General features: G+C 49.3%; 1 protein-coding gene across 5 annotated transcripts; it reads right to left on the reverse strand.

The window, feature by feature from the left end:
* Positions 1-1,311: 1,311 nt before the first annotated feature.
* On the reverse strand, positions 1,312-26,684 carry SGK2 (serum/glucocorticoid regulated kinase 2). Of its 5 annotated transcripts, none has more exons than XM_025263445.3 (15): positions 26,462-26,684; positions 20,665-20,907; positions 19,284-19,343; positions 18,682-18,731; positions 18,152-18,209; positions 17,860-17,943; positions 16,628-16,756; positions 15,476-15,588; positions 15,269-15,305; positions 14,132-14,218; positions 10,096-10,191; positions 9,202-9,357; positions 6,325-6,414; positions 3,928-4,134; positions 1,312-1,736 (listed from the first exon to the last, which is right to left on the reverse strand). In XM_025263445.3, the coding sequence occupies exons 2-14, from the start codon at positions 20,896-20,898 to the stop codon at positions 3,970-3,972; spliced, it is 1,359 nt and encodes a 452-aa protein (XP_025119230.2). In that variant the 5' UTR covers positions 20,899-20,907; positions 26,462-26,684; the 3' UTR covers positions 1,312-1,736; positions 3,928-3,969. The 5 variants fall into 5 exon arrangements, with proteins under 5 accessions (XP_025119230.2, XP_006067908.1, XP_044783549.1 ...); XM_006067846.4 differs by having other exon boundaries at positions 16,628-16,759; positions 26,462-26,681; XM_044927614.2 differs by having other exon boundaries at positions 16,628-16,759; positions 20,665-21,641; positions 26,462-26,681.
* Positions 26,685-27,160: the final 476 nt, after the last annotated feature.

Consider the following 27,160-nt stretch of genomic DNA (forward strand, 5'->3'; position numbering starts at 1 on the left):
AGTCTTCCGGCGGGGAGTACGGCAAGCCTAGCCTAGATCCCAAGGGCGCAGGCGCAGAGCGGTGGCCCGCCGGAGGGCGGAGGTTTGCTCCAGCGAGCCTCAGTAAGGGTCGCGATACTGGGAACGCGGGACTGGAGGGTCGGCGCTGTTTTACAGGAGAGTTTCGGCCTCCTGGGAGACCGGAGAGGACATCCAGGTGCAGGGCGGGCAGGTTTAATGATGAGAACGGGAATACGACTTAGTTCTTTCTGTTTGATAAGCGCCGCATCTATGAGCGCCACAGTGCCAGACTCAGGATGGGGCGGTGATCCTTTAGGGATGTTGGACCTTGTCAATCCAACCAAAAAATAAAAAATATAGGACTTCTTTAGTGATCCATTGGTTAAGAATCCTCCTTGCAAGGGAGGGGAGGCAGGTTTGATCCCTGGTTGGGGAGCTAAGTTCGCACTTACCAGGCAGCAACTGAGCCTGCAAGCTGCAATGAAAGATCCCCATTGGCGGAAACTAAGATCCTCTGCAGCCAAAACAAATTTAAAAATAAAAAATATAGACCGTTTTGAGGGAGCTCTGAGGGGCTGAAGCTGGGTAGACAGGCATCCTCGTTGAGCAGAGAAGAGAAAAAAGAATAGATCATTAAGGCCAGGGCTGGAGAAGAGCTTTTGAACCGAAGGAATTGCGTTTGGAAAGAGCCGTCGCGAAAATGAGAAACTAGAGGGCGGTAACCACAAACGGGCCAGGCTTCTCCCCAGGGGAGCACTTGGTGGCTGCCCTGAGGGAGCATGGATGTGTGTGCAATGCACCTGTCTCGCTGGCTCAAACCGATGAATGCAGAGACTTAAACATTTTTGTTACAGTCTTCAGCAGGTGCAGAGTTTTAGGGTCTTAAAACACACACATACACACACACACTCTCTTGTTGCCTTTTCTCAGCTACTGTCCCTACAAAGTTAAAGAGTAGAGAATAGGGTGCTTGTGATTTCTCTTCCTGAGGATGCTGTCTTTTGGTACAAAGTTGCATAAATCCTGTTTGCAGTCAGTGTTTGCTAGAAAACCAAAAAAGTACCTGCCTGAAGAACTGCACCCACTACTGGAGACTGTAGAGAGAGTAAGGGCCCGAGAATCAGCGGCTTCCAAGTTCAGTTCCTGGCTGTGCCTCGTACAGCTAGGTGACCTTGGGCAAGTCGCTTACTATCTCTGAGTGAGTGTTTATCTGTAAAGTGAGATTAATAATTTCTAAATGCTGGCGTAATGCATATGGTAGATAATGCATATGAAGCTCTGTGCTCAATAAACAGGTGTGAACAAATCTGATATTAAACAGATATTCATTTTTAATGAATATTCATAATTTTTTCATTTTTATTTTCTCTCCTGGTGGACATTTTGTGATTTTGCAGTCTTAGAACAGATAGAACCTTTGGGTGTTTCACAACTCATAGCAAGTTGTGTACTTTGACAATACTATTTCCATTTCTGATGATTAGCGCTCTTGCTTTTGGCTCTGGGAAGTTGGGGGAATTTGGGCCTCTCTCTCATCATGTTCCATACTTGTCTCTTAGCAGACACTCTTAAGATGGAAATCAAATCAGAATGTTTCTTTCAGAATTCTCAGCACATGTCAAAGGGTAACTAGCTCTCCTTGACCCAGATTTGATCCCCAGTAGGTCATTGTGGTGTCATCGATGTGTTTTCCATGGTCTTCCAGCTTCATCCTCCATAATTCCTGGGGCAGGGTGCTGGGCAAACAAAAATGTAAGTCAAAGAGTGGGACTGAGTTAAAAGGAAAAGCCAATAAAATCACTAGCACACACTGATGTTGAAAAGAATGAAAGTTCTTCTTTTGTCCCCAGCTAATAGGACCACCCTGAAGCAGGTGATGAACTACGGTGAAAAGATTTCTTCACCGAAATAAGGCAGTATAAAATCCATCAAACAAGTGCAGAGTGTCCTGGACTCATGTGTGTTATATGCTCACATTCTGTCCAGTCAGAAATGCTTTTAGAAATGGCTAATCACTAGGCCTGTACAGACCCTGCCTGGGCTCCCTATGGCCCTAGACTTGACAAGCATACAGAGGTATATGAGGTAGAGATGTGTAAAAAGTGTTAGGTGCTCCATGCTGCCTGACTCTCTGCAACTGCATGGACTGTACCCGCTAGGCTCCTCTGTCCATGGAATTCTCCAGGCAAGAATACTGGAGTGGGTAGCCATTCCCTTCTCCAGGGGATCTTCCCAACCCAGGGATCAAACCCAGATCTGCATTGCAGGCAGATTCTTTTCCATCTGAGACAGAAAAGGGAACAGAGAATTAACTTGGCAGCCAGGCTCAGACCGTGAGCATCCAATTGAATGCCTCCTCTTGGAAGACCCCGTTTCCTATTACCTGGCTTCTTCCAGCCAGATCCTGGCTTGGCTCTGCTTAGAGATTTTGACAGCTACTCTGCTTGGACCTAACAGCCAGAGTGAGAGGCAGACCAGCACAAAGGTTACATGTGAGAGCCCCAGAGTCAGTTTATATGGCTCCAAGTCCCAACTCTGGCCCTTATTAGCTCTGTGACCTCTAGGAAAGGTACAGCTTCTCTGTGTTTCTTCATGGGTAAAAAGGAGATTCCTACCTTAGGGTCATTTGAATGAAAGCTGGTAACAGACATGAAAAAGTCTAGCACAGAAACTGGATCAGTGTAGGCAGATGTTCTGAAGCTGAGTTTGACCAGTTAACTCTATTGACCACAGGATTTTTGCAGAAACTAACACCTGTGGCTGGCGATTTGTTTTGTAACTGATACTGATACGTCTCCTATTGATAACATGCAGGTGACAAAAGATATACTAACACGTCTCTGGTCAAAAATGGGTTAAGCAAAAGAAGGAGTGATTAACAGTATCAGAAGCTCTCAAAATCATTGGGAAAACTAGAGAGGAAGAACCCAGGATTCCCAGGGATGACACTGCAGCACGGATGTGATAAGGAAACTGGTGCTGCCAATAAGAGCATCGTTGCCACTTCTACACCAGGAACTCAGTCTTGTGGGTTTTGTTATCACAGCAACCACATGAAAGAGAGCTCCCAGTTCCTTCCTTGAGCCAAAAATCTGATAACAGGTGCATCCTGAGGCCACATGCCTGGCCCGAGCTCCAGGGGAGGCTGGGAAAGTTAGTGTCTAGCATTTTCAGCTACGGTTAACTGGAGGAAGTGAATTGCCTCCCATCATGGCTCATAAAATAGGAGATTCCCTGACTGGGGAATAGATGCCAGGGGAATAGGCCGGGGTTCAGATGCCAGGCAGACAAACCTAATAAATGTGCAATACCACCCAGCCAAAGAAAGACATCATTGACACAGGAAAAAAGTGGATGTTGGGTGATACCTTATAGGCTTGTTGCACCTTGGTCATTTTACACATTGAGATCAAAATCCAAACACCAAGAGATCCTCTGGTTAAGAGGTGCTGGTTGCCTACCCAACATTTTCCCTTCTCCCTTAGTGTCAGAACCCCTGCGTTATTGTGGGGAGTCATGTGCCCAGTTAATTGGACATATATCCCACCCTCCAATGCAGGTAAGGTGGCTGGCTAGTGAGACGCAGAAGTCATTGGGTGGGGCTTCTTGGGAAGCTCTGTAAAGGTGCCCTTTTGCTCTTTCCTCCTTTTTTTCCTGCCCAGGACCCAGAAACAGTAGCTAGAGCTCCAGTACCATCTTAGGATAATATAATAATCCTAATAGTAGAAGCCATTTGCGAAGAATGACAGCGGACATACAGAAAGCCTCTGATGACCTGTCGTACCAGCCCTGGATCACCTAACACCATCCTTCTTTTATGTGCTGGCGGGTGGGTCGGGGGAGGGGGTGGGTGGGGTGGGCAGAAATCTTATTTAAACCATTGTTACTTTGGGCTTCTGTGACTAACAGCTGAAGGTAATTCCTTACAGATTTCAGGCTGGCTTTGGTGGTTTCACGGGAGCTTCTCTTCTAGCAATCCAAGATGGCATCATCGTCTGGCGCATAGGAGAATCCCAGGAAGGCACTTGAGGCCCCAGAGCTGCTCGCCATGGTGTCAGGAGTGCAGCCAATGGACTTTGACACAGCTTCTTGCGTGAACTCTGGGTCAAAGTGTTTCAAGTCAGCAGGTCCTGCCTGTGAATATAAGCCAACGATGAGAAGGGAACACTGGGTCGGAGCTGCCAAAGGAGCCCAGAGCCCTGAGAGAGCTGTTAGATCTCCCCTCTGAGTGCCCCAGGGGCATCCTTCTTTAACTGTCATTTTTTCATGCATTTACACTAGTCATCATGTTCCACAAGGTCCAGTAACCATTTACCAATTCCTCTACCTGCCTGGCCCCCTGCCTGCTCTACATCAACCCTCCATATGCTGCCAGTAGATTGTGACATGAAGAAAGTATGAATCAAGAACCTAAAAATGTGCACAACAGATTCAGAGAACAAATGAGTGGTTACCAGAGAGGAGAGGGGTGGGAGGAAGGGCAAAACAGGTGAAGGGGATTAAGATGTACAAACCACTAGGTATAAAATAAGTTACAAGGATGTAATGGACAGCACAGGGAACATAGTAGTTTATAATAACTCTGTATGGAGTATAATATGCACAAATATCGAATTACTATGCTGTACACCTGAAACTAAAATAATACTGCAAGTCAGCTAACTGTGGTGGTGGTGGTGGTTTAGTCGCTGAGTCGTGTCCAACTCTTGTGACCCCATGGACTGTAGCCCGCCAGGCTCCTCTGTCCATGGGATTCTCCAGACAAGAATACTGGAGTGGGTTGCCATTTCCTTCTCCAGGGGATCTTCCCAACCCAGGAATTGAACCTGGGATTCCTGCATTGTAGGCAGATTCTTTACCAACCAAGCTATGAGGGAAGCCCCAATTAACTATACCTCAACAATAAAAAATAAAATATATTCACATTCTTTGACTTGGTAATTCCCCATCTGGAATCCATCTTGAAATAATCAGAACTCTGGACAATTTGCAGCAACATGGATGGACCTAGAGATTGTCATACTGAGTGAAGTCAGACAGAAAGACAAATATATGATATTGCTTATATGTGGAATCTAAAAAAATGATAGAAATGAACTTATTTACAAAACAGAAAACCTCACAGACATAGAAAACAAACTTTTGGTTACCAAGGGGAACAGGGGAGTGATAAATTAGGAGACTGGGATTGACATATATACACTATTATATGAAAGATAACTAATAAGAACCTACTGTACAGCCCAGGGAACTTTATTCGGTGCTCTGTAATGACCTATATGGGAATGGAGTCTAGAAGAGAGTGGATCTATGTATGACTGTTTCACTTTACAGCAGAAACTAGCCTAACATTATAAATCAACTATACTCCAATTAAAAATTTAATTAAAAAATAACTGGACAAAGACATGAACTTAAAGATATTAATCCATTATGATAAAGAAAAAATGGTAATAACCTAAAGTTCACCATTAGGAACATGGTGGAATAAATTATGTTACCAACATAGGGTTGAAATATTATACAGCCACTTTAAATCATAGTCTTCTGTGACTTAGGAAAATGATGACATAGTTTTAGCAAAAAGAGGGAGGAGATGAGATCTATCTATATACATGAATTATGATCTATGTTGGGGGAGATGATGTCTGTATCTGTGTATGAACTATGACCTACATAAAAAAACAGAAAAAAATATCTGAAACATGCCAGTGGTGTGTGCTTTCTCTTGGGTGGTGAGATAATACGCTCTTTCTCCTTAATGCTTTAAATTTATTTTATTTCTTGGTCATGCTGTGCAGCACACAGGATCTTAAGTTCCCTGACCAGGGATCAGACCTGTGCCTGCTGCAGCGGAAGCTTAAAGTCTTAACCAGTGGACTGCCAAGGAAGTCCCTCTCCGTGATGATTTAAATGTCTCTGTTTTACACACTTTCTACAATAAATACATGTCATTTATTACCAGGAAGAAAGCTAAACATAGGGAAAAAAATTGTCACAGGACTCGGCTCTGTCTGGGTGTGCTCCATGACACAGAACACTTTAAAAGCTGTAAAGCGCTTTGCAATGAGGGTTATTGGTATTGAAAGTAAAGGGAGGCAACCTGGCTCCTCATACAGAGCTGAACTGGCAGTCAGGACTTCCGGGTTCCGGACCCAATTCTGCCTCTGGCTTACAGGGTGGCCTTGAACAAATCACTGAGCTTCTTGGACCCTCGGTTCTCCCATCTGTAGGAAGAGGCCAGGCCAGGATACCCTCCCTAGGTACCCTCCAAGCTTCCACCAGTCCTGGGAACCCAGAAGCCAGAACGTGATGGCCTCTTACCACATTTGGGTTGAAGGGTGGAGTCAGCCTCTTGTGGTACAAGTCATCCCAGTTTATGGGGCTGAAGAACACATGGCTCTTTATCTCAAGCTGTGGGAAGAAGGTGATCAGTAGCAGTCCTCTCCATTGGCGCTCCCACCCCACCCCACATGCCTCGGGGCTCCAACTCTATTGGCAACCAGTTGTCTAGCCCCAAAATCTTTACTAGGAAGGTAACTTGCTGGCTGGTTTCCTGGAACAAAGGAGTGTCTGCAAAAAGACCTCTCCCCTTAGCCGTTATCTCAAGCCCAGACCTTTTCCCTGTAGCATCTGTTTATTCCACAGCTATGCATAGAGCACCTACCCTGTACCATACTAGGCTGTAGAGGTATGTCAGTGAGTAAGACAGCAGACCCTACTCTTGGAGGGTCCTGGGGAATCTTACTCCACTCTCAGTGCATCCTGACTCTTCCAGAATTCTTTTTTTTCAAATACAGTCTTTTTTTTTTAAAGTCTTTATTGAATTTATTACAATATTACTTCTGTTTTATGTTTTGGTTTTTTTGGCTGCAAGGCATGTGGGATGTCAGCTCCCTAACCAGAGACTGAGCCCACATTCCCTGCATTGGAAGAGGAAGTCCCAACCATTGGGCCACCAGGGAGATCCCTCTTCCAGAAATCTAGACAGAGAAATAGATGAAATCAACTCACTAAGGAAGATTTGAGAAGTAAAGCCCCAAGAAAAGCTGCAGTTTCGCAAAGATCCAGAATTAAGGATTCAGCCTTGGGCATGATTCATCTCTTCTTTCCTAATCCAAACTAATGTTGACAAAAACTTCCGCCTTTTCCAGCAGAGCCCTCCCTCTCTCTATGTCTCTCAAAGAATGATTCTCTAACTCTGTGTATCTGAACTCCCTGGGGAATTGTTAACAAGCCAGATCCAAACGATTTCTAGAATACTCACAAAACTGGTAACACTTGTTACCTCAAAATTTTAAAAACTAGGTAGCTGAAGGGACTTTTTCTGAATATCCTTTGAATCTTGATCTATGGGAAAGTATACCTTATTTTAAAAATCACATTTTTTTAAGATGCAAATTTCCTCTGGAAAGGAGGGACCTGTCTTCATGAAAGCCTTTTCTTTAAGCTGTCCAGGGATGGGTAGGCAAAAGCCTTAAATGTTGTTAAACTTCACGGTATCTGGCATATAGGATAGTTTGTACACTTAAAAAGCACTTTCTACATGGCAGGCACTAGCCTAAGTGTTTGCTTATGTTATTTGACCTTCATAAGAGCTACAAACTGGGTGCTGTTACTATAGATGGGAAGAAACGTTAAAGCAGGGGCTTCCCAGGAGGCTCAAACAGTAAAGAATCTGCCTGCCAAGAAGGAGACGTGAGAGATCCCCTGGAGAAGGGAATGGCAATCCACTCCAGCATTCTTGCTTGGGAAATTCCACGGACAGAGGAGCCTGGCAGGCTACATTCTCTGGGGTTGCAAAAGACTTGAAGGTGACTTACCAACTAAACAACAAAGAGAGCTTAAGCCGTTTATCCTGCCCCCAGTGCTTGGTGGAGAAAGGATCTGAATCCAGGCAGTCTGTCTCACAGTTCATGCAATCCCAACTACTACGCTAGAAGAACAAACTTCTATGGAGAAAAGTACTGTGATCATCTTATAAATCCAAATGATCTTTTGTTGAGTAGAGAATGTATGATTATTTTTTTAATTTTGCTCTTTTTTTTTTTTTTTAAGCCGTGAACTTATTTGGAGAACAGACTGTGAATTCTTCATCTCTCTATTCAGATGTCCAGCCTGGGTCCTGGCAAGGGGGAAGTGCTCAGATATTTGTGAAAAGCAGTTTAGTTTGCTCTTTGTACAGAAGCCAGAGGAATTTGTCAAAACTTAACCGGGAGCCTCCACTCTCCTGCTCAGCATATACTGATTAATCAATCGTCTAATTATCTCTCTCTGCCTTGCTCCTCCTGCAGGACTTTTGCACACGCTGTGCCCTGTGTCTGGGATGCCTCCTCCCAGTTCTTTCCCATCCTTCAAATCTCAGCTCAATTGTCACCTCCTCATAGAGGACCTCCCTGACCACGCCAGTGTGAATTTCCCCCAGTATTGTCTATCTCTGCTCATAGTTCATGTCTTTCTGAAACAGGCCGGAACCTGGGACCCTTTACCGGAGTGTCTACTCTTGAACTTAGACAAACACCCAGAGAACCGTCTCATCCAGCAACAGAATACAAAGAAACGATAAGGGACGAAAAAGAACTGCACGCATGCGCAGTTGGGACAAATTATGAGCCATAAGATACAAAAAAGCCAAAAACCAACTGCCCCTTCTGGGGTGCTGGGAGAAAAAGCAGGGTACTGTGCGTGAACCCTGCACACAACACCACCAAGGGGGTGGGCAGACCACCTAAGCCACTTCTGCCTGACCCCCAGATCTGCCCTTACCCTCATCCCATATAATGAATCAGTCCGCCCTCCTTGGAGAGCCAACAAGGGCATGTGTTACTTATTTCTGCTGCCTCATCCTACCGCACAAGTCCCAGTAAAGACTTGCCTGCATTCCTGTCTGGCCTCTTAGCATAGTCACACTCTATAATAATTTATGTTTGTTCGTCTACCTTTCCCTCATAAACTTAAGGGCAGAAACCCAGTCTAACAAATCCCAAGCATTTAGCTCAAAGCCCAGCACATAGGAGGTGTCCATAAATATTGGTTGACTAGAAGCGTTAGATTGAAGGAAATAGACAGCAGCAGCTGTGAATCTCTGAACGGGTGAATTAGCAGTGCCTGGCTTTAGCGAACTGCTGGATGTGTGACATTGCTTCTGGGCTGCCTCAGCAGGAGGCTGAGCGCCCAGCGCTCGGCTGGCAGGTCACCTACAAAGTCTGTTTTGGAGCCCAGCCGCTGCCTCTGGTCTTTGTGGAGCAGGGCTTGCAGAAGGTCGCAGGCAGCCACCGTCCGGCCCCCGGGAATCCGTAGCGGCTGATGCAGAATATTCTCGTACATCTGGGATACGTCTTGGCTGTAGAAGGGCGGCTGGTGAGAGAGAGGCAGAGAGAAGGGAGGATCATCCATGCTAAAGTGGGCACAGTTCTCAGAGACACTTGGAGCAAAGCGGGGGGCAGCTGGAAGGATTCAGCCAGACTTGTGTCTTGTGCCATGGCTCACGTGGCAGAGTGGAGAGAGACAGAGACCTCTGGGTGTCCAGCACAGTGGAGGGGCTGCAGGGAAGGCCAAGAAGACTCTCCCCTCCAGCGTGAGGCTTGTGGACCTCTCCAGGTGCCCCCTCTATCCCACGTCTCTTAATCAAGCTTGTGCACCAACTTCGCACTTTGCAAAGTTAACAGTTGCTCATCATCATTTTATTCCAGCCTCATATGATGGTTATGAGACATGTTGTCATTTTTCAGACGAGAAGCACAGGCAGTCTAGGATTGGATCCAGGGGCTAGTTCTACCACCTCTCAGGACTGTGACCTCTTTGAGCCTAAGTTTCCCTCTTAGTAAAATAAGAACAACCCCATTTCCTGCAGTGCCCGCGTCCAAAGGCTGTTTTGAGGCACCAAAGGAGTAACACATGAGATAGTATATTATAAAGTGTGGAACTGACTTTATTGGAAAAAAATATACTTTATCCTTGTATCCATGTTTGCATCACCCTTTTTGAGCTTGTAGAGAAGAGGTGGCTCATTCAACTCCTTGAGGAGCCTGAGGAGGCCACACAAGGGAGAGATCCACCCCCCATCTCTTCCAGAATCAGCTCTACCCCACTCACCAGGCCATGTAGCATCTCGTAGAGCACCGCTCCCAAGCACCACCAATCCACTGCCCGATCGTAAGGCTCCTTACGGAGCACTTCTGGAGCCAAGTACTGTTGAGAGAAAACACACTGATTTGAAAGACACTCAGCTTCCATCTCCCCATTTGTAAACAAGGTACTTGGAGGAAAAGATCACCAGAAGCTGATTCTGCTGTGATATTTACTTAGCTGTGCATGTGTTCATTCAGCATCAGTTCATCAAAGACCTGCTTTGTGCAGGACCCTTTGCCAGTGTGCTGAGGATGTAGAGGAAATCTGGCAGGCAGTTGGACTGCCCTGTACAGATGTATATGTTGTGCACCACACAAAAGCACCAGCCAAAGGGGTAAAGGGGGTTGCAAGCCTGGTTGTGATCCACTCACCAAACCATAACCCTAGTATAAGACTGTATCCGGCAACTTGTGTGCATGTGTGCTAAGTTGCTTCAGTCGTGTCTGACTCTTTGCAACCCTATGGACTGTAGCCCGCCAGGCTCCTCTGTTCATGGGATTCTCCAGGCAAGAATACTGGAGCGGGTTACCATGCCCTCCTCCAGGAGATCTTCCTGACCGAGGGATCAAACCACATCTCTTATGTCTCCTGCATTGGCAGGCAGGTTCTTTACCACTAGCTACACTTAGGAATCCCCATCCAGCAACTCACATATGTTTAAAGGGAAAACTTGAGGCTTCCCTGGTGATCCAGTGATTAAGAATTCACCTGCCAGTGCAGAGGACACAGGTTCAATCCCTGGTCTAGGAACTAAGATCCTACATGCCACAGGGCAACTAAGACTGTATGCCACAACTACTGAGCCCATGTGCCCTAGGGCCAGGGCTCTGCAACAAGAGAAATCACCCCAATGAGAAGCCTAAGCACCACAAGGAAGAGTAGCTCCTGCTTGCTGCAACTAGAGAAAGCCCATGTGCAGTAATGAGCAGCAGCCAAAAATAAAATACAATACAAAATAAATAAATGGGAAACGGTTTCTAATTAGTCTGCCCAAAGGGAGTGCCTTTAATTTGCTCAAAAGCATCCAAGTGATGTCTTGGAACTAGGAAAGCCCTGGGGATACTCACAGGGCAGTTGGAAGACTCACAGATGAAGTATAAGTCAGAGTGGCCCATATCTGCACAGGTAACCTTAGTAATGGAGGGATGGAAAGGAGTCGGGAAAGAGGAGGTAGCATTTGAGCTCCTACTGACAGCTGAATGCAAGCTATGTATCTGCACCTTGCACAAGTAGAGAACCTTAGGCAGAATTGTGCTTCCTGCAGACCCAAGGGCTTGGGAACCTCTTAGGCTGGGGTCTCTACCACCAAGGAAAGAGGCCTCAGCAACAGACCAAGCCATGCTGAGGCTGCATGGGTGTGGAGAGGGGCAGGGAGTTACCCAGACCTAGTCCCATGAAATTAAAAGACGCTTACCCCTTGGAAGGAAAGTCATGACCAACCTAGACACCATATTAAAAAGCAGAGACATTACTTTGCCAACAAAGGTCCATCTAGTCAAGGCTATGGTTTTTCCAGTGGTCATGTATGGATGTGAGAGTTGGACTATAAAGAAAGCTGAGCACCAAAGAATTGATAGTTTTGAACTGTAGTGTTGGAGAAGACTCTTGAGAGTCCCTTGGACTGCAAGGAGAACCAACCAGTCCATCCTAAGGGAGACCAGTCTTGGGTGTTCATTGGAAGGACTGATGTTGAAGCTGAAACTCCAATACTTTGGCCATCTGATGCAAAGAGCTGACTCATTTGAAAAGACCCTTATGCTGGGAAAGATTGAGGGCAGGAGGAGAAGGGGACAACAGAGGATGAGATAGTTGGATGGCATCACTGACTCAATGGACACGAATTTGGGTGGCCTCTGGGAGTTGGTGATGAACAGGGAGGCCTGGAGTGCTGCACTTCATGGGGTTGCAAAGAGTCGGACACGACTGAGCGACTGAACTGAACTGAACTGAGTCCCACTGAATGTATGTCCCCAAGCAGGTCGTTGAACCTCCAAGAATGTTGGTGTCCTTATCCCACATAATGGAACTGCAGAATCTCTCCCTAGGGGCTGTGTTAAGGACATAGGCGAGGAACTTTCTTGATGGTCCAGTGGCTAAGAGTTCTTCTTCCAATGCAGAGGATGCGGGTTTGATCCCTGGTTGGGGAACTAAGATCCTACATGCTGCAGGGCAACTGAGCCTGCCTGCTGCAGCAAGAGAAGCCCCCTCACTGCAACTAGACAAAGCCCATATGCTGCAACAAAGAACCAGCACAGCCACACGCACATAAAAAAGACACCTGCTAATATATGTGTTGGCCCTTAAACAACTGTGAACAACTGAGCAACTGTGATATCTCTTGTCTGTGCTCCCGGCACCATGGCAGTGCCTGCGTCATGGAAGAGATGACCTGTTAGAGCCACATGTCTCCTACATGATCCATCTGCTCCTGGCAGTAGCCAAGGAAGGGATGGTTGGGCTGGCAGGGCTTTGGGAGGCCAGCTCTGTCCAGCGAACACCCTCCCAGACCCAAACACAGAAAACTACTCCTCGTTAGAGAGGGTATCTGTCCACCGGCTCTCCTAAAACCAAACAGAGGAGGCTCAGCTGAAATCTGAGACCCAGATTCTTAAGCTTATGGAAAAAAAACAAAAGCTAAAGTCTTGGGCCATGCCAGCTCGAGAGGGCTTGCCAGCCCTGCAGCCTCAGACCCCCACCCCCCCATCCAGACATCCTTCCAAGCAGCTGGAAACCCCTTTGGGTTCAAGGTCCAAGGTTCAACACTGGTAGAAGTTTAAGGAATGGCTTTTAACCCCAAAGTTGCAGGGAGGCCTTGGCAGGACAGAGAGACATGTATGAATGATTGCTGAGAGTCACAAATTTTAACCCTCCAGGCTCATAGTGGCTGGAAGAAGGAGGGAGATCGGTATCTTTACACTTGATCTTAACTGTCAGGTCAGGCCAGGGCCTCCTATGCACATGGACTTCACCCTGCAGGGCAGTGCTATCTAACACAGTAACCACTAGCCACGTGTGACTACCAAACATTTGAAATGTGGCCGAGCTAAGCTGAGAGGGACAGTAAGTGTAAAACGCACACCAGATCAAAGGCTTAGTTAGAAAAAATAAAACAAAGTATTTCAACAATTTTATGTTGACTGTATATTGGCATGATACTATTTTGTATTGCTGTTGTTTAGTCACTAAGTCATGTCTGACTTTTTTTTTTTTACATGTTGGTGTTTTTTTTTTTTTTTTTGGCTACACTGGGTCTTAGTTCCCTAAGGCATCTAGTTCCCTAGCCAGGGATCGAACCCATGCCCACTGTTTTGGGAGCCCACAGTCTTAGCCACTGGACCACTGGGGAAGTCCCACATGCTGGTTTTTTGTTTGTTTTGTTTTAAATTATCAAAGATTACAATTGTACAATATTGAGAAGTATAGAACAAAATACAATTATTGGAGGACAATTGCTGTACAATATCGTGCCTGACTCTTGCTATCCCATGCACTGTAGCCCACCAGGCTCCTCTGTCCATGGGATTTTCCAGGCAAGAATACTGGAGTGGGTTTCCATTTCCTCCTCCAGGGGATCTTCCTGACCCAGGGTTCGAACCTGTGTTTCCTGCATTGGCAGGTGGATTCTTGACCACTAAGCCCCCTGGGAAACCCACTATTTTGTATGTGTTGGGTTAAATAAAATTCATTATTAAAATTGATTTCATCTTTTTATTTTTGAGTGTGGATTGCTGGAAATTTTAAAACTGCATATATGATTTGCATTTCTGTTTCTATTTCTGTTAGACAGCCCTGTTGCAGAGGTTCACAAGCCAGGTCCCAGAAGCCCCCAGAGCTGGTCCGCCCATGACACAGACGAGGAAACCAAGGCTCTGTGCGCAGTCAGCTAAGGGGAAGTGCTTGGGGGAAGGAGTGAGCCCCTCTGCTGTAATCTGGTGGCTCCAGTCAGAAGCCACAGCCTCACCCATTTCCTGCCTCACCCCTCCCAGGAGGTTTAGCTTACCTCGGGGGTACCACAAAACGTGGATGTGGTCTCCTCGGGTTCTACACCCTCCTTGCAGAGGCCAAAGTCTGTCAGCACCACGTGTCCCTGTAGAGGAGGGAGGGCAGGCATGGGAGGGTGATCTGAGCCAAAAGGATGACCAGGTCTAACCCTAAAGCCCAGATGCCACATCTGGGGCATGGCTGTGGGGTCTGTGTCCCTGGCACAAGCCCGAGCTGGAGGCTCCACTCACTCCATGCTTCTAACTTGGATGCCAAGAACAGCACAGGGATGGGGAGACGGCATCGTACTGTCTGCCCCCAGCTCATCACCGACTCACGTCCACACCCAGCAGTTCCAGAATGTCCCTGCTGGAGGGGCCTGGTGGCAGCAGCCCCGTTAATGGAGTAGGGGGGACCCAGAGAACAGAGAGTGAACACACTCTGTGGCTGAGCAAGAGGGTAGCTGGTGGAGGTCATGATGTGAGTGGATACTGCCAGGCTCTGCCCAGATCCCCTCTTTAGGAGCTGTCCTGCCCATCCCCTATGCTGGACCATTGCCCTCATCCAAAGTCATGCCCCTCTCAAGGGGCAATCCCCATCAGATGACTGGCCAGTACAGTGGAGCAGACGCCCACATCCTTGCCTCAGTTTGGAAGAGTTCTAGACAGCCATCCCAGCTGGGGTGCATCCCACCCTTGGAAGACCAGCTGAGGTCTCACTTGCAACCGTGGAGCAGGTGTGTGCAGTGCAGATGTGCCTCTTCCTCTGCCCAAACCTGCCCGTCACCCCTTAAATACGTTCCCCAATAACCTTCAGCATCCTACACTCCATTCCAGAGTCTATTTCCAGGGAACTCAGTCTAAGACATGGAAGCACTACAAAATCCTCTGTGTAACACTACCCCTGCCCCACCACAGGCCTCATATACACACTCATGAACACACAAGTACATGCACATCCATGTACACACAACAAACATTTACATGCATGTACATAGTCATAGGCACACATGCACACATACACCTGAATGCGTCCCTAGCCATATGCATGCATGCACAATGCATGCACATACACATATATTCATGGGCACACAGCACACATGTGCAACTATGTGCATGCACACACACACACAACACACACACACACACACACTAACCTGGCAGTCCAAGAGAATGTTTTCTGGTTTCAGGTCCCTGCAGACATTGAAAGAAAAGGGAACTATGATGTTGAAGCCACACCAGCCCTCCTCCTCAGGCAGAGGACCAAGTTCACTGGGATTTCATCAGGATTTAGGGATCCACACACCCCCTGGCTGTTGGGGCGGAAGGGCCAGGCCTGGCTCTGTGCCACAGGCAGGCCTCACCTGTAAATGATGTTGAGGGAGTGCAGGTAGCCAATGGCGCTGGCCACCTCGGCAGCGTAGAACCGTGCCCGGGGCTCCAGGAACCGGCGCTCCCGCTGCAGGTGGAAGAAGAGCTGGAGGGGGAGGAGGTGTGTGAGAGGGTTCCTGGGGGGCTCCAGCTCCACAGATGCAGGGTTGGAGGCAGCTGGACAAGTCACCCCCTCTTAAAGCTGTAACACCATCATACAAGGAAGGGCATGCCAACCTCCACCCTACAGAGCTGGCAAAGCATCAGCAGGAAAGGTGAATTAACAAAAATGGAGCCCCTACTGTGTGCCAGGCTCCAGCCGCATCCTAATACATCTCTACTTTTCTTTTATTCTCCTGACTACCTTCCAGGTTTCAAGTAGGAGGCTAGTTTCATGGAAAAGGAAATTGGAAGTATCAGAGCAGCCAAGTGACTTGCCCAATGTCATGGACTATTATTGGCAGAGCCATGATTTGAACCTGAGTGGGTCAGACATGTGCTTTTCCTCTAACCCATGTGATAAAATGATTATGATGGTCAAACTGAGCCCAGGTTAGACCTGCCCCTGGGCCAGTTGCTTCTGTCTAATTTACTGGCAAAGAAAAGTCCTTCACACCTCCACCAGGGAATTTAGGGATGGAGGACACAAAACTTCCCTCTTGGCATCAGGCTAAAGAGCACGAGGTCACACAGGTTAAATCTGGGGTCACTGAGAAGGGTCATCTTGCTCAGAGAGACAGAGGAGGGAGCCCAGCTTTTCCCAGCTGTGCTTCTGGGTCACCAGGTGGCCCCAGATCACAACAACAAGGACTGCTCACTCCCATGCGGTGGTCTATGGTGTAAAATGGGTAAAATTAGAACCACTGACCACAGAGCTCCTCTAACGTTGACCTTTCCCAGGTCCACTGAAGGGATTCTGGGCAGCTTTGCATGGGAGTCAAGAAATGACAATGGCTGGGAGTCAGACAGACCTGTCTTCAAATCCTGGCTCTGCCAAGTGCATGCAGGGTAGCCTTGAGCCAGTGAGTTACCTCCCCGAGCCTTGGTCTTTTCAGCTGCAAAATGGGTCTGTGGTAAGGATGAGGGGAGATCATTCCAGAACCTGGTGCACCGTGGGCACATGGGATGCGCTCCGGGTCACCCACCTCTCCCCCGTTGACATAGTCCAGCACGAAGTAGAGCTTCTCGGGTGTCTGGAAGGAGTAGCGCAGGCCCACGAGGAAGGGGTGGCGCACGTTCTTCAGGAGCACGCTGCGCTCTGCCATGATGTGGCTCTGCTGCGGAGTTAGGAACACATACACATGCATGCACACACACATGCGCACGCACACACACACACACGGGTCGCGTTACCACCCACGCGCCCACCCTGCTCAAATCCCCACCATGGCTCCTCACTGCCCTCAGACCCAAGCCCGGGGGGCCTTGCCTAGCATTCAGGGCTCTGCGTGGTCCACCTCATCCCCTGCCAGTGCAGCTGGGTGCAGCTCCAGCCCTGGGTCCAAATTCCCTGCCCCCCTCACCCCAGTGCAAGTGTTAGTTGCTCAGTCTTTTCTGATTCTTTCACCAAACCCCGTGGACTATAGCCCTCTCGGGCGCCTCTGTCCATGGAATTCTCCACTCAAGAATACTGGAGTGGATTGCCATTCCCTTCTCCAGGGGATCTTCCCGACCCAGGGATTGAACCCAGTCTCCTAGCATTGCAGGCAGATTCTTTACCATCTGAGCCACCAGGGAAGCCTCAACAAAGCTGCAAGATGACTGACTAGATGAGTTCCAAGGACAAGCTCTCAGAGAAAAGAAGGCAGGCATATGCACATCCAGGCCTCTGTTCCTGTTCCCCTGCCTGGACGCCTCTTTTCAGATCATCAAAGCCTATCTTCGAGGCTGCCTCCTTCACCAAGACCTGCCCCGTGAGCTCCTTTTTTAACCTTAGTTCCCTCTCCTGAGTCCTCTGACTTAACATTCCGTCCTTCCTCGAGGCCTGTTCTGTCCTTCTTATGGAGTTGGCGTTAGAGAGACTGAAGTCAGTGGAAGCATCTAGAACTCCTGGAAGGCTGTGGCCTGAAGGGCCTTTGGTGAGCCTGAAGTGTGACCCCCACATTGCACAGGTGGGGAGGCTGGCACTAACAGGGCTGAAGACTGGTTCACCATGGAGCCCTGGATCTTCAGGGGAAGGCAGAGGGCCGGGCCGGGGCCACCTGCAGGCCCACCAGGCGAGGCGGTTAGCCTGCCTTCCTGGAGAGGGGCCAGCATCCCACCCAGTCCCCCTGAGCTGGACCACCTCTATGCTCAGAGTTGGACCCATCATTGGAAGCCACCTGAGGCTGGGGGTCAAGAGGCAGGAGAGGAGATGCCTGGGCCCAAGCCCTGGTACCTCTTTCTTCTTTAAGATGGACTTTTTCTGCAGCACCTTCACTGCATAGAACATCCCGTCGGACTTGTGCTTGGCCAGGAGGACCTGAGCAGGAGGACAAATGCAGAACCCGCAGGTGACTACTCCTCTGGGCTTTGGGTTTCTTGATGGTGGTGCAGACCTCCAGTTCCAGCCGTGTGCCCATGATTCTGCAGGTTGTAAGCTCCCACTTTGCACACGCGAGTGACAGCAGGGGGTGGAAGGGGCCGGAAAGGGGGGAAACCCAGGCCTTCCGTGCTCGCAGGTCACTCACCTTCCCATAGTTTCCTTTGCCAATGACTTTGAGGAAGTCAAAATCCGTGGGCCTGGCACTGGGGCAAGAGGAAGGGACATGGGTCAGTATTTGCCAGCTCAGGAAACTGGGTACATTAGTTCAAATCAGGGCTTCTCTTTAACTTTGAAGCTGGAGAAGGCCATGTTTTTCCAGCCAAGAGGGTCCTCTCAGACTGGCCCCTACCTCAAGGGCTCTCACAATGGAGTAAAAAACAGGCAAGAAGCGGAAAAAAACAAACACAACTGCATAGAAGGCAAGGACTCTGGCCTCCAAAGACAGAGAAGCACCTGGAGGGTGGGGGGCTGCTAATAATGCAGGCTTTGGGGGGATATTCCAGCCACAGGGCTCAGCATGAGAAGAGGCTGGGGAATTAGTGGGAGATAAAGCTGGGGGCTGGTCCTGGGCTCAGATGGCAGAGGGTCTTGATGCTGAATCAGAGAGCTTGGGTTGTATTCCCAAGGCGAGGGAGGGGAGCCAGGGAAGAAAGGGATTGAGAGACTGGAACTCACTTTGGGTTGGCAGAAGGCCCCAGGTTGATATTCCCGTTGGCCCTCGGGGGCTAAAGACATTTAAAGAAAGAGGTGATTAAGATCAGAGGGTCCCGACTCCTTGGCCTCCTCCCTTCCCTCTGGCCCAAGCCCTGCTCCCTTTTCCAACATCTCTGCTAGCCTGCCTGCCTTCTTTCCTGCGTCCCTTTCTCCCTTCCTTCTTTCCATCCATCTACCAACCCACCCAACCATCCACATCTCACCTGCTTCTCATGATAGCCTTGGGAGGCCGCTGGCTGTTGTACCAAATGTGAAGGTAAGAAAACTGAGACCCAGCGGAGAGCCGTCGGAGGACTTACAGGCAGTCCCGCTGGCACAAGAATACAGGTGACCTTGGGGCCAATCCCATAATTTTTCCACCTCACTTACTTCTTGAAGCTCTTGACCAAGTGTCTTTTCTCTTTACCCTGCAAATGGCCTGATTCCATGGGCTCTCAGTGATCCCGGTGGGCGTCCCAGTCCTGGGACCATTCACCTGGCTGACGAGGATCTCGCTGGGTTTCCTCGGCCTTGGGAGGAAGGGAGCCCCCTGGTGGTGGCTGGGGGAACCAAGACCCACCTACCTGCGGACTGGGGGTCCCAGCTGGGCTCGAGTCCATGCTGTAGCAATGATCAGGCACGCTCTGGGGGTGCAAGGAGGAGCAGGATGAGGGAGGTGCTGCTGGGGAATTAGTGTCGCCTGTCTAGGGTGTTAGGCACTGCTGCTCTGTCCTCCCCTGCCTGACTCCCTGCACCAGCCCTAGGCCAGCAATCCCTGTCTGGGACAAGAAATGATGTCCTCTGGGCCCAGCCTCTCTATTCAGACATCTCAGGAGGGAAGGAGGGAGAATGGTCAGGGGTGGCCCTTCCCAGGCTGAGTCTTTTCAAGCACTGGGGATGGCCAGGGCAGCTCTGATGTCTGGGAAGGCCAAGGCTGGAAGGACTCTTGCAGGGCATAAAGTCTGGACTCTTCCTCCCATTTCAGAGGTGGGGAGCCTGAGGCCTTGAAAGGGACTTGCCTAGGGTCCCACAGCTTGTGAGGGGCAGGCTGGGCTCCCCTGGACCCTATACAGGCATGTTGCCACCCTGGATCCCTAGAGAGAGCTCTGGGTTGGGTGCTGTGTTGACTATCATGTCTCAGCTGCAAGGACTTCCACCTAATGTCCCTGGAGGGGCAGCTGCCTTGGGGACCTTGGGCCAGAATCATGAACAGACCCATGAGCAAGCGAGCTAAGACACTTCAGTCATGTCTGGATCTTTGCAACCCTATGGACTGTAGCCCTCCAGGCTCCTCTGTCCATGGAACTGTCCAGGCAAGAATACTGGAGTGGGTTGCCATGCCCTCCTCCAGGGGATCTTCCTGACCCGGGGATCGAACTTGCATCTCTCACATCTCCTGCATTGGCAGATGGGTTCTTTACCACTAATGCCAGCTGGGAAGCCCCTGGCTGTGTCTGTTTGAGATAAAACAGTGGAGAGTGTGAACAGCGGTCTGTGCGACCAGGAGCAGATGGAGGACACTTATATGTCCAGGCCCTGGCTTGGCAGGCCCAGGACCCCACAGCCCCACCCTAGACTGGAAAGTCAAGAGCAGAAACTGAGATTGCTCTTGGGGATTGCTGGGTACTGCGCCTCCTGAGATCACAGCTTTGGCCTGCAGTGGGGCCCGGGCTGCTGTAGAGACCACCAATCTTGACCAAGGGGGCCCTGGAGCAACCACCCCCTGGTCTTCTCGGGAGCTGAGAAAGTGACCACAGGGGAAGCGAGGGAATTTTACCTGTCCAGGCTGCTCTGGGAGGCCCAGCCCCATGGAGCTCTGAGAAGGCAAGCTGCAGAGCTGCCCAAATACGGAGCATAGCCTGGCTTCAGCCAGTGCCCCGAGTCCATGCTCCTGCAGCCCACACCCCTCCTGGCCGGGCCCTGACAGCCCCTCTGCCAGGCCCTTGCCTCCCCGGCCCCACGTACCTGCACAGCCTGCGGAGAGGCCGCTGGGAGAAGCCGTGGTGGGAGCCAGAGGGTGGACAGTGGACAAGAAGCCCTCTCTGTTCTCCCAACAAGGGCCGAAGTGTCTGTGCCTGGCGCTGGCCCGGCCCCGGCACCCAGCTTGGAACTCCCGGCCGCGGCGAGGGAGCTGTTGATGTCACGCGGGAGCCAGCAGGGCTTAAGAAGGGACCGAAGTCCTCTGTTCCCTGGGGACATCGCCTCCCCCTGGGGGGTGTGGGTAAAAGGGCGTGAGCAACAGCTGCAGGAGAGCTGGGGTGATGCTGGGGCTTGTTGGAATGCACATGAGTGTGTGGGGTGCGGGTGTGTGTGTGTGCAGGTGTTTCATGCAGAGATGTGTGTCTGTCTGTCTATCTGGTGTATCAGTGTGTCCCTGCGTGTCAAGGTGTTTGTGCAGCAGTGTGACCACATTTGTGTGATTTTGTCGGTGCGTCTGTACATCGGTGACTGGTCTGTGTGTCTATGTGCTTCAATGAGTCTCTGTGCAGTGTAGTGTGTGGACATGGCAGTGTGTACCTCTATACATGTTAACATGTTGTGTCCATGTGTGTGTATCTATGAATACATATGTGTGACAGTGGTCTTTGTGGATTGTGTTCATATTGGTGTTTATCAGTAAATCTGTGTGTGTGTGTGTGTGTGTAGGGGGCCTGTCTGGGAGGAGATATGTTCCCTGGGGCCTACCCCGGCCCACTGCAGGCCATCTGGGGCTGAAGATGAAGTTCAGAGACCTGGGAGCACTTTGGCTCCCAAGAACCTGCAGGTGCTTCAGGGCCTGGGTGTCTGGTTCGATCAGCCTGGCCTGGTCTTTGCTGAACACTTGGACTTTGGGGTCCTTCCCGATGGCCCTCCAGGTTCTGACTGCTGTCTCCAGAGCAGGACTGGGAGCTGGCACTCTTTGCTGCAGTGCTGCAATGCTTGCTCCTGGACACACCTCTCCTCTAGCAGCAAAATACAAAGGAACTGTATGGGGCTAAAAATAACTGTGTGCATGGGCAGATGGGGCAAATATCTGAACCCAAAGGATACAAAGAGACCAAAAAATCCAACTGCCACTGTTGACGAGCCTGGAGCAAAAGCAGGGTACTGTGCATGCCTCCTTCACTCAATACCACTTAAGGGTGGGGGCAAGATACCTAAAGCTACTCTTTCGGCCCGGCCCTTGGACACACCCCTGTGCTGTGCTTAGTCGCCCCGTTACATCCGATTCTTTGCGATTCCATGGACTGTAGCCCACCAGACTCCTCTGTTTATGGGGATTCTCCAGGCAAGAATACTGGAGTGGGTTGCTGTGCCCTCCTCCAGGGGATCTTCCCAACCCAGGGATCAAATCCAGGTTTCCCGCATTGCAGGCGGATTCTTTACTGTCTGAGCCACCAGGGAAGCCCAAGGATACTGCAGTGGGTAGCCTATCCCTTCTTTAGGGGATCTGGCCAACCCAGGAATCGAATTGGGGTCTCCTGCATTGCAGGCATATTCTTTACCAACTGAGCTACCACAAAAGCCTTGGACACACCCCTACTCTCACCCATACAAGGAACAAGCTTGTCCCCCACTCAGGGAGTGAGCAAGCAAGAGGATCTATTGTTTGTTCTTGCTCCCCCTGCTGCAACAGGGGCCCCTGTCTGAATTTCTTGCCTGGTCTCTGGTCAATTTCTATCATTGTGAAGGTCAAGAACCCTGGTCGGTATCACCAGGAAGCAGGGTCCCAGCGGCACCCTGGTGCATGATGGCCTGGTGCTATAATCAGGTACTCACAGGGTATCTCTCCAGGAGGTTATATGGGGTGTTCTGGGGAATGAAGGAGTTGACAGGGCCTGACACGGCCCCTGTTCTTCTGGAACTTTCTGTGTGGCTACCACATGCCACACTTAGACCTCTGTAATTCACCACAGTGTGGGGAAGTATGGAGCTGGGGCCAAGGGGGCTCATCAGAAAGGGACCTGAGCCCATTGGCCTTGGTGGGGGGGTCCTCTGTGGGATTTGATGTAGGTGGGGGCAGTTATCCAAGAAAAGCCCAAGTGAACAGTATCAGAGCCTTTCATTTTTAAAGAAAATGGAAATGTTGAACAAACACACAGATGGGCAGGATATTATGTTGACAAAACATAACGCCCAGAACAAGGTCATTTCTTTTCAATGACAAGACCCTGATGCAGCCTTCATTTAGGAGCACTGCTTAGAACAGGAAAACAATAATGAAAATAATAGTAACCTCAAGGGCCAAGTGTAGGGTACACCAGAATACTCGCTGACCGTAATAGTTCCCTCTCTGGGACTTACATCCTGAGAGACTGTCCCATTGCTATGTTCCCTTTTCAGTTAAACTCCTTGGAATAGTTGTCTGGACTCAGTTCCTATTCCCTCTTCCTTTCCTCTCTTGGAGCCGTTCCAAAGAGGCTGTTATCCCAACATGCCCCCAAAAGAATAGACCAGTAACCTCCACGTGCCAGAGCCAGCGATGAACTCTTTGTTCTCATGTCATTCAGTGTCCTGAGGATATGACCCCCTCTTCCCACTTGGCATTAGGATCTGCTGGTTTTCCTCCTACTTCACCAACTGCTTTTTCTCCATCTTTTCCACTGCATTCCCTCTTTTTTTACACTGAAACACTGGCCTGGCCTTTCTCTATACTTGTTCCCCAGTTGACAGCAACCAGTTTAACAGATTTAAGTGTCGACTAAACTCCACAATTCCCAAACTCATCTCTCTAGTTCTGATACACTCCTGACTCTGGATTCTCTGACACTTCACCAGTTAGAGGTCTAGAGGCACCTCACTCTTAACATGTCCAAAATGAAAGTCCTGACTTGCATTCTTTCCACTCTCCCCAGCCTGCTCCTCCATTGGCATCTATCCCTGTAACAGTACTTCCTCCTACTCAAAGGTTCGAACCAGCAACTAAAATTCATCCTAGAAACTTCGCTCCTTCACCCTGCATCCACCACTACACCATAAAATCACCTTAGACTTTACCTTCAAAATCCCACATATATGTGGGATCTAGAAAAATGGTACAGATAAGCCTACTCACAGGGCAGGAATAGAGACACAGATGTAGAAAATGGACATGTGGACACAGTGGGGGAAGGGGAGGCTGAGATGAATTGGAAGATTGGGATTGACATATATACACTGCCATGTGTAAAACAGAAAACTAGTGGGAACGGGCTATAAAAAAGCACAGGAAGCCCAGCTCACTGCTCTGTGATGACTCAGATGGGTGGGATTGGGTTAGGTAGGAGGGAGGTCCAACAGGGAGGGGATGTATGTATGCATATGGCTGATTCACTTCATCATACAGCAGAAACTAACATGACACTGCAAAGCAATTGTATGCTAAATAAGTAAATAAATGAAACTAAATATATCCAGACACCACTGCTGCAACCAGCTGGCCCAGAGCCAGCATCACCACTTGATGGATTATCCCACTCACTTTCCCACTGTGTTCCTATTTCTTACTTGACCCTCTACAATCTTTCTTCACCAAAAACCAGAGTGACTCTTTAAAACTGGACGTCAGATCATGTGACTTTGTTGCTCAAAAACTCCAGTGTACGTGCCACCAAATTTAGGATTAAAATCCAGTCTTTACCACAGTCTACGAGATTCCACGTGACCTGGCTCCCGTCTCCCTCTCCTCCTTGGTCTCCAGGCGCTTCCTTTCACTATGCTCCAGCTCCTTCTTTGCTGTCCCTCAGAAACACGGAGCACCCTCTGACCTCCTGCCCCTTGCCCTTACATTTCCCTGTGCTTAGAATACCCTTCCTCCAGATATCTGCATGATCGCCTTCCACTTATATCACAGAGCTCTCTGGTCAAACATCACCTCCCAGAGAGGCCCTTTCCACGACCGACTGTCCTGGTTAGGGGTTTCCCTGGATGTGAGACTTTCCATGTTTCAACCCGTACAATCCTGGGCAAACCAGGATGGTTGAACACTCTGCAATACCAGTCCCACCTGTTCCTCATCCACATTTTTTTGCTTTATATTTTACTGTATCACTGTCTGACACCTTATCTTACAACGCTTTGTTTATTTTTTGTCTTGAACTTGAACATTGGCTCTGCAAGGGCAAAGACTACTCTTATTCACTCTGAATCTCTATCGTCCAGATCAGAGCCTGGGATAGGGCTGGAGCTCAGTACATATGCGGCTAATGAATCGAGGATGAATTGATAAGATAAACTAGAGTACATCTATAATTTGGAAAATCACTCACTTAAAAAATGACATATTGGCCTATGTAAACGGAAATGGGAACATATATGCAAAACAATGTCAAGGCAAAAAAGCAGGTTTCCAAATGGTAGGTGACCAATGGTAGGTGACTTTGTTAAGAAAATAAAGACGTAATGCACATAACCACCAAAAAAAGGCTGGAGAGACACGACCCAAGGTGACAGTGGGGGTAGGTTATCTTAGTTATCTTTTTATCTTTGTACCATTATGTAAAAATTCTCAAGGTGTTGCTGTTCATTTACTACTTGGGTACTAAGTCCTGGTGGGAACTTTGGCTCATTGCCCACCACCACACTGTCCCATGACCTTGACTGTGGTGCCCACACCTAAGCAGTTCTCAGCCTCTTTCTCTCCTGCACCACTGCCTTCTGATTTTCCGACCAGAGGTTGAATGAGCATCAGCATTTTCTCCCAGCTCTTTAGACCTACAGAGACCCCTGCAAACTCTCGGGAGGTGGTCCAAGTTCCTTTGAGAGCCCTCAAGCCTGTTTCTTCCTCTACCTTGCCCCAGCCTAGACGTGCACCCTTCTGCCCCATCACTCCATGTTCCTGCCCTCATCTCCCTGGACCTGTTGGATGCAGTGGGAATGGGGTGGTGGTGGTCACACAGTTCCCTCTTTTTGGAACACTCTCTCAACCAACCGATCAGGTCTGCTCCGCTAACCCTTTGCATCTGTCCTCACCAGCCTTTCCCATAAGCTTCACCGGACCACCCCCAACCCCATGAACCCTAGCTCCCTTCCTTGTGCCCACTTCTGTTACTACACTGTCTTCACTTTACTGTCATTTATTCATTTATAAGCCTGCTTGCCCAGTGCCTTGCAATGACATACCAGTGACATTACATACCACTTTGGTCTTATTTTGTTTCTGCAGTGCCATGGGTTAAGAACTATCATCATTCTTGTTTTGAAAAGGAGGAAACAGGCACAGAGAGGTGAAGTGATGTGACTCAGACATCTAGGCAGCAAATGATATAACTGGGATTTGAACCCAGCCAGTCTGACGCCAAAGCCCATGGCCTGGAATTTCAGGGAGAAGTTAGGAATTTAGAAAAGGAAGGAAGGGGGACTTCCCTGGTTGTCCAGTGGTTAAGACTCTGCACTTCCAACGCAGGGGGTGCAGGTTCAAGCTCTGGTTGGGGAACCAAGTTCCCACATACTGCATGGCACCGCCAAGAAATTAAACAAACATTAATTTTTTTTTAATTAAAAAAAGGAAGGAATGAAGTTATTTGGAAGGAAGCAAGGATGAAATGGATTGGTTAGGAAGGAAGAAAGTTAGGCAGCACGGATAGATGATTAGTTGAGAGGGAAGGAAGGAAAGAAGGGAAGAAGGAAGGGAGGGAAGTGATAGGAAGAAAAAATGAAGGAAAGGAGTTAGGGAGGAGGGTGTCAGAAAGGAAAGGAAGTCAATACGGTAGTTAGGAAGGAAATTAGCTAGGTAACTAGTTTCCTGTTTTGGCAGACAAACACGTTGGCAGGCAGGTGTCCTGCTCACGGTGGAGTCACTCACCTGAAAAAAACTAGGTCCCAGCTCAGGTCCTGGGCTCCAGCCCCGTACCCAGCTCTGCCTTCCAGTCTCTCTGCATGGTCCCTCTGACCCACAACCCAATCCTGACTGCCCAAACAACCTTCCCAGGCAGTAGCGACCTGTCACCCACTCCTTCAGGCTCCCAAACCAGCTGAAGTTCAACCTTCAGCCGTGCTGGCTGGGCACTGGCTACCGGGCTTTCCGGTTACTAATTAACCGCTGGACCTGAATCACGATGCTGGCGGTGCTCACTGGCTCCTCCGCTGGGCCCTGCCCTGGGGACCGTCTTTTAAAAGGTACAGCACAACTTACGTTGTGTGACCTTGGGCAAGTGACTCCAGCTCCCGGAACGTCGTGTGAATCTGTGATGATGCCCAACAGGGAGGGGTTCTGAAGTCCCTTTAACGCTGTCACATTTCAGTCTCTGAAATCTTGCCCCCACCAACCCCACCTCCAAGCCCTGCTGAAATGTGGACTCTTTCTATGCAGCCTTCCCTGATTCCATTAGCAGAGTCACTATCCTTTTTGCTTAGAGTCTGAGAAATTGACCAAGGAAGGCGCTTGTTCTGCACCGTTCTCACTAATGGGGACCACCAGCCTCTTTGATTAGCCCAATCGTGGATCCATCTGGGGAGGAGCAGCTCATTTGCCCACCATGCCAGCCCGACCACCTGATACTCC

This window comes from Bubalus bubalis, chromosome 14 (genome assembly GCF_019923935.1).
Source record: "Bubalus bubalis isolate 160015118507 breed Murrah chromosome 14, NDDB_SH_1, whole genome shotgun sequence".
NCBI classification, from domain to species: Eukaryota; Metazoa; Chordata; class Mammalia; order Artiodactyla; family Bovidae; genus Bubalus; species Bubalus bubalis.